The 12,635-nt window shown below is 42.4% G+C and overlaps 2 protein-coding genes across 4 annotated transcripts in view; one reads left to right on the top strand and one right to left on the bottom strand.

The window, feature by feature from the left end:
• si:ch211-245h14.1 (uncharacterized protein LOC563420 homolog) overlaps positions 1 to 2,077 on the bottom strand; it is a 4,181-nt gene extending 2,104 nt beyond the window's left edge. For 2 of the 3 annotated variants that reach the window (XM_035143959.2, XM_035143962.2), the window contains exons 1-3: positions 1,938 to 2,077; positions 1,673 to 1,695; positions 1 to 123 (exon numbers count right to left, since the gene is read on the bottom strand). The exon at positions 1 to 123 is cut by the window's left edge and continues 69 nt beyond it. In XM_035143959.2, the coding sequence (XP_034999850.1) occupies positions 1 to 123; positions 1,673 to 1,695; positions 1,938 to 1,978 (187 nt within the window). In that variant the 5' untranslated portion in view covers positions 1,979 to 2,077. Of the gene's footprint in view, positions 124 to 1,672; positions 1,696 to 1,839 lie in introns of all 3 variants that reach the window. The other variant, XM_035143960.2, reaches the window with a different exon arrangement.
• Positions 2,078 to 2,135: 58 nt separating this feature from the next.
• On the top strand, positions 2,136 to 12,389 carry znf512 (zinc finger protein 512). Its single transcript, XM_047338069.1, has 17 exons — positions 2,136 to 2,272; positions 2,672 to 2,931; positions 3,960 to 4,060; positions 4,179 to 4,234; positions 4,379 to 4,437; positions 4,942 to 5,513; positions 5,800 to 5,862; positions 5,953 to 6,054; positions 6,228 to 6,352; positions 6,422 to 6,508; positions 6,580 to 6,678; positions 6,990 to 7,157; positions 7,362 to 7,559; positions 7,680 to 7,781; positions 8,032 to 8,094; positions 8,235 to 8,333; positions 8,442 to 12,389. The coding sequence occupies exons 3-17, from the start codon at positions 3,961 to 3,963 to the stop codon at positions 9,099 to 9,101; spliced, it is 2,553 nt and encodes an 850-aa protein (XP_047194025.1). The 5' UTR covers positions 2,136 to 2,272; positions 2,672 to 2,931; position 3,960; the 3' UTR covers positions 9,102 to 12,389.
• Positions 12,390 to 12,635: the final 246 nt, after the last annotated feature.

The following is a 12,635-nucleotide window of genomic DNA, read 5'->3' as shown; positions in this document are numbered from 1 at the left end:
AGTAGTCACATTCTTCAGGAGTGGTGACCTCAGTGTGTCCGTTGTTTTTAATTATCTTTACAAAGTCTCCATGAGTGTCGTTCGTTTTTCCAGTCAGGACCACAAAGAACTTACTCCAGGACTCTGAAGGCAAAACAGAGGAGAAGAACATGATCATTAATCTGCATCAGGATTTTGTGCAACAACACATCCTGAGCGATCTCATGTGTGTGTTCTTACACTGAACCGCATCAAAATTCGTTAAATTAGCAACTGACTGAATTTAAAATCTACTAAAAAAGAGGTGTGTCCTGTTAATCAAGAGTAACAACAAATATTTGGCATTGGTTTGAAATCAGTGGGTCACATGACATGAAAGTTAATTAACGTTTTCGAAATTATTACATTATATTATGATTATATCAAATTATACTCATATAAAATAGAGGACACGTTAAAATCAGATAAAAAGAGGCAATAATATCTGACTTGATTTGGAGTCGGTTTCCCATATGACACTTTTATTATTATTTATTCCATTTTAAATATGTATTTCTCATTTAATATATCAGAAACACTGAACTCTATTGAATGAGGTGTGTCATGTTGTGGAGTCAGAGGCTGAAAGGACAGAAAACAGTGAAGTTATCTTATCTCAGAACACTTCCCTCATTAGTTAGATACTTTATATTCCTACAATAAGAACTAGACATTGAAATGAAGGATTATTCAGAGACATTCTAGTTTCTAGCAAAGAATAAGATCAAATTAAATAGTCATTAGTCCCACAGTGACAATGGAGAAATTCACTTTCACTTTTGATTCTCCACAAACTCAAATACTCAAATGGTTGATAAACGGTAGAAACATATGTTGTCACAGTATAAACCAGTGGTTCTCAAACTTTTTCTGTCATGCCCCACTTTGGAGCTAGAATATTTTTCATGCCCCCCCACCCGCTCCCCTGCCCCAACAAAATTATGACCAAATGGGACAAGTTTAACATGTGTATTTACATAACATACACATGAACATTACATTCACATTACTTTCAGGAATTTCTGATGTGCAAATAAAAAACCTTTTTCAAACAACTTTTTGTGACATTTGCCACTTTTTTCAAAGAATAGTGCAATAACTTTGCTTCAATTCAACTTAATTGAAGGACTTTTGGTGACATTTATCACTACATTCCTCAGTCTGTACTTTTTCCAAAATAGAGAAAAAATAAAATAAAATTATAATCACTTTGTTACAACGATGATAAAGCTCAACCAAAAAGAACACATGCATGTGACTCGGGTGTAATGTTTCTAAGTGTCTTCTTAATTTGTTGGGTCTCATACTGTCAGCTGCCAGAGTTTTCAGACCTAAAAGACACACTGGTCTGTCCTCATGTCCTCCTTCATTCACTGTGAACCCAAGAGCAAGACAGGCTTCATCGGACTTTCTTTTCAACTTGGTTTGTGAACACTGTCTTGTTTGTCACTGAGCTGCTGCTTCACGTGAACGAGCTCTGATCTCACTGTGTGTGTCTGAGCGAGTGAGTGGGGGCGGAGCCCCGGGGCCTGTGTGTGTGCGCAGTCTGGGGGCACACGGGCACACACACACACACACACACACACACACACACACACACGCGCGACACAGTTTGAGAATCATTGGTATAAACACATTGAACGTGTTTTCTCACCTGGATATATCTGCGGCATGTCTCTGAAATAAAAACACACACAGAGAAACTTTCAGTCGACACAACTTAACAAAGCTGCATAAAGGTCAAATAAAAACACCAGTCGGTTTTAAACATCAGAAGCTGCTCAGCTCGAGCTTTCCTCCGGGACACAGAGTGGTAAATACCTGACGGGTTGATAATCTGTACTGTGTCGATGCATTGCAGAGGTTCAGCCGCTCACAGCCTCTTATTTCAACCACCTTAATGTAAGAAGCCTACTTACGAAATGGACTGATAGTCTCTGGATGTGGACTCGTCTGACATGTCGGCCCAACACTCTGCGGAATCAAGAAAACGCCCTGCAGTCGCTGAACGCCCTGATGCACTTTCACTTTCACTTTCTACCACACAGCACAGTGAGGGGGAGGCGGAGCGGAGACGTGTCAATGTTTAAACTAAGATTAGATAAGAAGCAGCTGTAACAGTTCAGGATCAGTAAGTTTTATTTCTCTGAGACAGCGACATCTCGTGTGCGTTATCTTTTCAGGTCGACGTCCCAAGAACATCTTTGGGAACTTTCTTCAAAATGTGTACAAACTTCACTTTGACTTAAAGAAGGTGAATTTAACTTTTTGTTTCTTTGATTATTGTACAAATGTTCATTTTGACCCAAAGATTAACTGAGTGAAACTTTGTGGTTGAAGGTCAAAGGTCAAGGAGGCTGCCACGAGCTGTTTTTGTGAAAAATACTTTTTTTTTAAATCTTGTGATCACAATATCTCAACAACACCTCGAGGTTATAAATTCACCCACACATGAATTAAATTGTAAACCAGGATCATTTTGATAAAGATATTAATTTCATGCAATACACCACAGGACAGATTTCTTCACTTTGATGGGAAAAGTGAAGAGATAACAACTAGATAACAGGTCGATCAGCTGCAACGTGACACTTCACCACTAGATGTCACTGAATCCCGCACACTGAACCTTTAAAGGCCTTATTTCCCACAGGTCCTGAAGGCAGCAGCAGATGCAGGAGGAGGGCGTTCCTCTGAAGAAAATCGGATCTCACAGCTGGACCGGTTCTTTTCTCACACTTCTCTGGTCCGGATCACCCCCCCACCTGGACCGGGCCTGTGCTGGGTGTTCGAGCCGCCTGCTGCTCACCAGGGCCGGGGACAGGAGGCCGGGGATAGGAGGCCGGGGCTCGGGCTGAGGACATGGAGGCTGTGACCGAGCTGTAGGACGGAGCCTCGCTGTTCCTCCTCCCGGTAAGAAACAATGGAAGGCGGCCGCAGCTCGTGTGAAACAGCCCCTGGAGGTCCAGGAGAACAGAAGTCCGGAGAACCCACTGGTTCTGCTGCAGATTCACGTTCACACCAGTTTCCCTTCGTCTGAAGACAAATGTTGTTTTAACCACGCAGGCTGGGATGATGCGTTCACGTGCTCCTGCCTCAGTGTGGAGCTGGTGATTTGGGATCATGGAACCATAACAACAACTGCAATCATATGACGATAATAATATGTAGATGTAATGTAAAGTCGCCCAGGTGTAAATCATTTCACTGCAATATGCATTTCTGTCTGTGTATTTCATAGATGGTGTATTCCACTGTATTTATTCTGTTTACACTCTATGTTATTTCTATTCCATTCGTGTTCCTATAACTTCTTTGGGTTTCCATTTGATTTTTTCCTTCGTTTTATAATGCATATTTACTTATAAGAATAACAATACTAAATAATCATAATTATAATAATATAATAATAATTTAAAATCTCTATTCCATTCATGTTTTTATATTTTCTTTGTACGTTTACTTATTACTTTACTGATGTTTATTTTTCGACTATTCCTCTTTGCTGCTGTAACTCAGCTAATTTCCCTTTAGTGTGACTAATATATATCATAAAGATAATACATCACGTCAAATAAAGTCTGTGTCCTCATAGTTTGGATTCTCTGCCCAAATAATAATAATAACAATAATTATGGTGAAAATGGAAATTAAATAAGATAAAACAACTGTCTTCAGGAATAATTATGTATAATGTGATTAAGATTTAGTTTTACATGCAAACCGATTCGAGCAGGAGCAGGTGGAGGCGTCATGTGACACCAACTGTTTTAACTCATATGATGATGATGATATATATATAAAAATAGCAATAATGCATAGAATGAAAACACGATTGAAGTTTCACAGACAGAAAATGAGTATTTCACAGTAAAATGAAGTGATGTGTATGTTTATGATCTTTTCTTTTCTTGTGATTTCTCCCGGCTGTCGGCTCATAGAATGGACCCTGCCCACGTCGGAGGGGATATGTCACCTCTGTATGTGCCAAGAAAAAGAAAGTCAGCCCAGTCACACCTTAAAAGTGGATCTCTATGTCCAGGTACACAAAATAAAATGACAAATTCACATCATTACAATCAGTGTGAACGTGACTGTGAAACATCAGGATGGAGCTAGTTTCAGTTTTTCATTAATTTGAGTTTAAATCTCTCCTACAGTTGTTCAGCGAATGCCGGAGAGAGACTGTGAATCGAATGCAGGTGGATACACTAAGGTGAGAGTGAATGGATTATACACCACATCCTGCTGGTGTTGCATTTGTGGGGTCGTACCAGTAAATGTTGCTAATTAAAACACACAATCTGTCGACTTTATGCAAAGCGTTGGATCTTCACAGTTCTGTACTTGAATGTTTTAGGATGACGAGTCTCAAGCCCACGGTTCTCTGAAGATGAAACGGACGTACGGTAGAAAAAGGTAACAGAGCGATTCATTGCACCTTAAATGAGACATTTTATGCTCATATTCAGGTTGAACATTTTAATTAGTGTTATGTTTTCATGCTCTAATGTTCAGAAAACACATCACGTGCATTATGCAAATGTGTGACATCGTGACACATGACATCATTGATGTAGAAGTATTATATAATCCAAGAAGTTACTTGTTTTTGTTGATCTTAAGATGTAATTCAGGCTAAGATAGTTTATTTGAACTTAAGGATGCGTAAAAGTCAACAAACGCAACGTTAAGAAAATTCCTGGATTCAGGCGTTTGTCTGGTTGTATTATTTTATCTTGTCTCAGATATTAATAAAACCTCTTATCTGTTACCAGTTTGGAAACTTTGAAAGCTTAATGATGATGATGATGATGATGATGATGATGATGATGAAGAAAAGCCAGTGACAGTCTAACCCCACGTTTGAACGTCTATCTGCTCCACCAGTCTTTTCTGACGCGTATAATATCTTGACATCAGGTACGAGGACCTCCAGAGTGTTTCCATGGGAACAGTAGATTACCCAACCCCCAGCTGCTCAGTGATGTCATCAGGTGACCTGGCCAATGGGGTGGACCCAGGCTCCATGGCTCCACCCACAGCGAGGCTCCCTCCGAGGCTGGTGGCGAAGGAGGCGTGGCCTCAAGGCCCTGAAGCCTGTAGGGAGCAGTCCCAGCCTCAGGACCAGAGCTGTAACTCCAGGGAAAGAGGCCCCAACACCTGGGCCCCGGTTCGAGACCGACCCCAGGAGCAGGTGTGGAACTCTGGCAGAGAGCGAGCGGGACACTCGTGTCCAGACCAGACATGGATGTCAGGCAGGGACAGAGCTCATGGGGGACAGGAGCAGGCCTGGATGACGGGTCAGGACCGGGGTCCTGAGCAGGGCTGGGCAGCCGGCAGAGACCGAGGCCAGGATCAGGCCTGGAACGCCGGCAGGGATCCAGGAAGAGAGCAGGTCTCCTCTGGGCCGGAGCCGGCGTGGGGATCGGGACGAAACCAAGAACTAGTCTGGAGCAACACGAGCAGAGACAGAGGACACGTCTGGAGACCAGGTACAAAGATCCCAGACGCACAATTTCTCACAATTGTGTTGTCAAATATCTCAAGTTATGAATAGTATTTATTTATAGTGGACTGATTGGCTGCTGCACCTCTGTTTTCAAAATACTACAAATTGGCCTGAATTAACAAATATCAGTTATTTATCCTGAATCCATATTTATGGTGCATATACCTGAGTTTTTAATGTTAAATGCTCAAATTAAACTGTCCTCAAAGTGTATGCACGAGTATGTTTTGCTGATCTGTTGGTTTTGTTCCTCCTGTGTGGTTTTAAAGAGCTGAACATGAAGAAGGTCCAGAGAGCAGAGATGGAGCAGCCACCAGAGAGCAGAGACTCCTGTGAGTTCACATCCTGTCTCATATTTAACCAAGTGGTGGCTGCTGCAGTTTGGGTCATGAACCCTACTCTTGTTGTTCTTAATGTTTCAGGTTCAGACGCAGCCAGTGGTGAAGCCTCCACATCTCAGTCCAGTGAGGATCACAAACCTCCAGTTGTCTCCAGTAAGAAGGAGCCTCCTACCTACGCTCCAGGTGAGAGACGTAAACAGGTTGAGTCTGTACTTCTACTTTTACTTGAGTATCTGTACTTCTACTTGAGTAAATAATGTGTGTACTTTTGCCACCTCTTCTAAATTAATCTCCAAACCGGCCATAACACCACCTCTTCTTCCGTGGAGTAAAATAGATAATGTTTCTCCCGACAGGAAGTCCAGAGGAGCGCTGGCAGCTCCAGATTGTGGCCAAAGGCAGAGTCACCTGTCCCAAATGTAAGAGTGTGAGCAGGAAGACGGTGGAGGGGCTGAAGAAGCACATGGAGAACTGCCGACTGGTGAGTAGAGATTAAACATGAAGCAAAGCCCCGTTCACACCTGATGTTAACATGTGTCCCTGTGTGCAGCAACCGTTCACCTGTCAACACTGTGGGAAACAGCTGAAGTCTTCCACGGGGATGAAGTACCACGTCATGGCCGACCACAGCCACCTGGTAAGAGTCTCCCTCTCTGGTTCCTGCTGTGCCGACCTTCAGGTCTTTCCTCTCATGTTTTCTCTCTGTAGCCTTCAGCAGAAGAAGCCAAGGACCTGGACGACCGCACCATAAAAGACAAACTGCGCAAAATCCTGAAGCGACTGGGCAAACTAAAATGCTCCAAAGAGGTAAACTCACAAATCATATGGTGTCATATTGGCCACTTTATTGCATTAATTGAGATGCATAAACCATGCACACAGAAACACATCATATCTCACAATGTTCAAGAAAGAGAAACAGAAATCCTGGCTCTGCCCCCTGATCCATATCTGCACGTTTACCCCCCGGACTCATATCCCATCCATCCACCCAGTTTTATGGAAATCCATCCAGGAGTCTTTGCACAAACAAACAAGGTTATAAGTAAGATACGATAAGAGAAGATACTTTTTCTATATTTCCATAATATGTTCTTTTCTCTGTTTCCCCGTCTCAGGGCTGTACTGCTGCGTTCACCAGCATCATGGGCTACGTCTACCACATGAAGAAGTGTGGGAAGGAGGAGTCCGAGCTGGAGAAGCTGTTGCTGAACTGTTCTCACTGTGGGAAGACATACAAATCCAAGGCTGGTCTGGAATACCACCTTAAATCAGAGCACGCTCCTGTGAGTCAGGTTTTTAATTTGACTCAGATCAAAGAAACTTAATGAACATAAATAAACACGGTCTTAGTTATAGTCTTAAAAAGTTCTAAATTTAACTTATTGAAACCTGCAGAAACTCTTATAAAGCAAACATGTTTCACACAAAAAGGACATTTGAATGAATAGCACCATAAACCTTCAAACTGTGTCCTTCCCGTTACCCAGACGCCCCAAAAGCCTGAGGAAGACGAGGCTCTGAAGGCCCAGCGGGAGGCCAACCCGGAGAGGACGCCGAGCGGCCGGGTGCAGCGGGCCTCCGCACAGGTGGCCAACTTCCACTTGGCTGAAATCGCCAGCAACGACCTCCCCAAAGACTGGCCCAAGAGGAAGTTTCAGTGCGACCTGGTGCCCGACGACAAGAAGGCAAGAGGACATTTGTATGGAGGAGAAGTGGAGAATCCTTGTGTATTTATCTATACTCTGATCTATGGAAGAATGAATGAACCTTTGCACTTTAATTAACCTGCGTTCTGTGCTTGGTAGTTAAAATACGCTCGACCAGGCCTCCCTGCCTTCAGCCAGGAGGTGCTGAGGAAGTGGAAGAACGAGGTGAAGCTGCAGAGGAAAGTCCACTGTCCCAACCAGGTAGAAAACATCACTTCACATGCTGCATGTAAATTCATTGATAACGTTTTATATATACTGTGTATATATATATATATATATATACACAGTATATATATAATATCTGCTGATATGAGCCTTTAACAGACATATTGGAATGAGTTTGCCAATGTGTGAGATTTCTATTTGTCAAATCCTTCTCTTTATTTGTTCATCTCTCAAGTCCAATAATCAGGTTGTGTTGTTGGTTTAATATCATCTGTGTCCTCAGGGCTGTGGCTGCACCTACACCAGTGTGTCTGGGCTGAAGGCTCATCTGGGCCTGTGCATCAGGGTGAGTTCATTCTGTTCCAGACTGACAATGATCCTCTATTTCAGGCGCTCAAACATTCTGGAGTGACCGTAGCAGCAATGCAGTAGTGTTGATGTTCCAGTGCTCAGTGGTCACAGATTTCTTATTTGATCCCATTTCAGGGCGATTTTGAAGCTGGAAAATACAGATGTCTCATCTGCAACAAAGAGTTTAACTCTGAGAGTGGAGTGAAATATCACATCAACTCTATCCATTCACAGGTAATGACATAGTTCACATGTATCGCATCACCGCACAACCACTGTTTGGACTTCCCCTGTTGACCTGTCCTTGTGTTTCCTCTCCTCTCGCTACATGCGTGTCGACAGGACTGGTTTGTGACCAACAAGAAGGCCTCCAAAACGTTTGAGAAGTTCCTGAAAAACCAGCACAAGGAGTTAATCCATAATGTGGACAAGCAGATTGTGCATCAGTATCACCAACACCACCTCCAGCATCACCCTCACGTCCACTGCCCCCATCACCATCACCATCAGCAGCAGCAGCAGCAGCAGCTGCAGCATCTCCAGCTCCAGCCCATGCAGCACCCTCTGCAGCCGCTGCATCACCTCCAGCACCAAACCCAGCTCCTCCATCCAGAGCACCAGAACCTCCCCCCGCAGGCGGACGCCCAGCTCCAGCAGCCCATCCTGCAGTACACCCCTCTGGAGCCTCCTGCGGGACCGCTGTGGGTGGACATGGACCGGAGAGGAGTCGTGCACGGGTCGGAGCAGGCCCCGCTCCACATGGAGGTGGCCGCCGAGGACAAACCCGCAGAGGACGGCAGAGAGATGGTGGAGGATAGAGAGAAGGGAGAGGGAGGAGCGGAGAGGGGGAAGGCAGACGGGAAGAGGAAGGATTGCTTTGGGTTCGGTGCAGGTGGAGGCGTCAGCAGCTCGTCCAGCGAATTGGAGGTGGAGTGGAATCTGAAAGGGCCGGGCGTCATGGAGCCGCACCCTGAGGCCGGGAAGCAACAGCGTGGAACTTAAAGACGTCCCTGAAAACTTCCCCTCGTGGTCGTCAAGCGCTATCGTGCACCGGAGCAACAACAGAGGTAGGAAGAGACACCATCTGGAGTCTGTCCACATTTTATTAGACCTAGAAAGTTTTCCTCAAGACAGGGCAGCTAACGACAGAGCTGCACTTCTTGAGAAAGCTTTTCTGTGATGATTGGAAGGAAAACCTCAAGGTGTCACCGTGGATGGAGACTTCACGTTTCTCTGTATCAAAATGTTTGTTGCTGTGAAGCTCAGAGAAATCGTAGTTCTACCGTTTATCTGTGTTTGTATGTAACAGATTCTTAAAACGTGTCTTATACTTTTAAAAGGTTTGATAAACACACTCTTTGTCTTTTACGTTTACCTGAAAGGGAAGAAGTTGCTCTAACTTGTAAAGAGGATGCTTCGGTATTTTTGTTAAACTGGTCCAGTCGTTCTCTGTCTGAAAACATTTGTGCCTCTTGAATATGATTTATAACTTCACACGACTCATCATCATCACGTGGAATCCGAGCTCATTTAAAAGCCTTTTCTGGGCTAAAGAGGATCAGTTCGACCTTTTCTCCTCATTTCCATCTGTGGGAATAAATGTCTGCTGGCTACTGAAATGGGCAAAAAAAAGTTTCTCTGCAGAGCTAAAAGGTTTCCATCAAGATTGCGTCTTGTCTGACCAACAGAACGAAACAAAAGTTAGTAAGTTTTGTATAATATCGACAAAGAAAATCATTAAATCTGATGTATTTATTATTTATCCTGAAGCTGGAGCTAGAAAACTTCTGACAACTAAAATTGTTAATCAATAATCAAAATAATCGCCCAACTGATTTCCTGCGATGGATTTAATAGATTGATCTTATTTGTTTCGGTTAGGAAGGAAGTTTAACGTTAAATTGTGTAAATCGTTTTTAAACATTCCAAGTGTTGTTCACTAAACGAACTTCCATCAGCAGGGGAACGAAGAAAAGCACAGAAATATGAATAAAGACTCATCGATCTTGTCACAGTGAAGGGACGACGTCAGAGAGGCTGTTTTATTTATCTTCACAGCGTAGCACGAGTCCTCTTCACCTCAGAGACGTGAACCGTACTGAAGGAAAAGCATTTAACATGGAGCGTTCAAACACAGACCTGCGTTCACCTCCGAATATTTAACCAATAGCATGTAGCCTAACGTTTATATACTCTATCTACAATAGTGCTTATGGATGGTTCCTTTGTTTGACTCTATTTTGTATTTTTCTTTTCACATTTATGAATGTTTTTGATTCTTAGTTTCTCTCCTGTTCTGCACTTCAGTTTCCTTTTAAAACAACAATGATTCTTCCCTTTAATCTGTGAATCTGTCTTAAACAAACTGTGTTAATGTATTTTTCTGTTTCTGTTGAAAGTGTTTTCCTCTTCACTTCCCTCCATCAGATGCCTTTAGAGAGATCCGCCTGTGTCGTTAAAAGTGGAAAAAAACCTCCTGTGCTGCATGGGAAGTATTTCAGAAAGCGGGATTTCTGTCTTTATTAATAACCGAGTATTTTATGAAGTAGTGATTTCTATTATTTTACATCAGGCCTGATAAGAAGTCTAACGCAGTTTTTCTCCAGGCTTTGTTCCCAGAACGTTCTGTGGGAATCCGTCCAGCAGTTTTTTGCCTAACGTCTCTCAACAGAGCTCATTCGTCCATCAAGGCCCAACAGTTCAGTTAAATTCAAGCTGCAGGAAATCACACACACTCATAGATGTCAGCTCCCTCAATGTGCCTGATATTTTTCATCAAGATACGTGAATTATTCTCTTGGAAAACTCTCAAGAAAGTGATACAAATTCCTGAATCCTCACCAAAATTCAATAGTTTCTCCCCATTTGGTTGTTTTCTTACAAACAAACAAACCAAAGAGCAAACTAAAGGACGGAGGTGACCACAGAACCACTGCTGGTTCCCTCTGATCCTGAGTGGGACCTCTGACTCACTGTGTTGAAATACTTCCCATGTCCTTTACACTTGTGACCAAATCTTTATCACCACGCTTGCCCTTCGAACTGTTTGATAGCACAAAGAGAAGCAGGTTTATTTCACAGAGCACCTTGGATCCCTGACCTCATTTTCTTTTTTTAAAAAAGCTTCTTACATCAAATTAGAGTTCAATATCTGACATTTAATAATTTAAACTAAGGCTCAGACATGTTAGTTATGATAGAACTACTGAGACTTTTACATTCCGTCACATTGCTTTTCACCGTACAGCAGCAGCTTATGTTTTTATTGAGGCTGGAGCACAGTTCTATTATCTAAACTAGGTAAAAAAACTAGATTGTCACTCAGTAGAGTTCGTACTTCCTTCAAGGTCCAACAGTCCCCTTATGAAACCACATTTACTGGTAAATTCCTTGGTGGAGGAATAAAAACCTTATCATATATTTCTTTTATTTTGGTGCCAGTAGATGAGCTATAAACAACCATTTACCACAGGCAACCAATTCCACAGTAGAGAGGACTAGTGAGGGTCATCAATTTGTTTTCAAATACTAGAGGTTGAGTTTAGAAAGCTGGATTGAACTTATGTTGCACTCTGTTAAGGAGATTTTGATTTCATGACTTGTTGGAGGGTTTAATGTGGCTCAAGGGAAGAATACATCAAATTTAGGTGGAGATCCAGGAAAGCTTTTCACTTTCTTTGGCTTTGTGAGACAGTCTTTGACATTCTCACCATTTCTCAGAGGATAGTTAAAGACATTTGATGTTTAGGGAACTGATGATTGCGGGTGAGTGAAACTTGGTGCAGCTTAATTGAATGTCAGGGACTGTTGGGCCTTGGAGGAGGTGAGAGCTCCTGAGAGCCGTTCAACTCATTGAATGTTGTTGAATCAACCCCCTGCAGACACTGTGACTCGACGTATTTAGTGAACGTGTAAACTCGTGGTTGAACTCTTTGATTTGGTCTCGACCTCCAGAACTAGCATCTTGTGAAAAAGATGGCCGTCAAATGAATATTGAAATGAACGAAACACTGTTGTCATGTCTTAGTGCCTCATCCCCAACATCCATACAGATAAAACATATATATATATATATTGTCTAGACCAGATTTAATTAAGATTCAGTAATAGAAAGCAGTTACTTTTTTCTTTTTGTGGTATATAATTTCTACCCAAGTAAAAACTGTTATTGTCTCTTTAAAAACTCTGTAAATGAATATGTTATGACTTGTTTTTTAGAAGTTGCGTGCTGCTGTTTCATAGTTCCAGCAGTGTTATAACAACAGATAATTAAAAGTTGAATTCATGGTCCTTGTGTCCTCTGTGATGTTTGTACTATGAGCTGGATGATAAGAAAAGCACAACTGTTACTCCTAGTATTTAGTGTTTTTATAGATTTTGACAACATAGAAACATTATGTAAAAAGAACTAGATAAAATATGAGATCTAGAGTGGCACTCAGTACAGTGCATATCTCCTCCAAGGTCAACAATCCCCCTAATGAAAACACATTTTAATAGAATACTAGATTTGTATTTAGATCTTCACACACTGAT

Source organism: Hippoglossus stenolepis, chromosome 20 (genome assembly GCF_022539355.2).
Source record: "Hippoglossus stenolepis isolate QCI-W04-F060 chromosome 20, HSTE1.2, whole genome shotgun sequence".
NCBI classification, from domain to species: domain Eukaryota; kingdom Metazoa; phylum Chordata; class Actinopteri; order Pleuronectiformes; family Pleuronectidae; genus Hippoglossus; species Hippoglossus stenolepis.
Note: the sequence above shows the minus strand (reverse complement) of the source record. Positions and strands in the feature narration are given on the sequence as shown.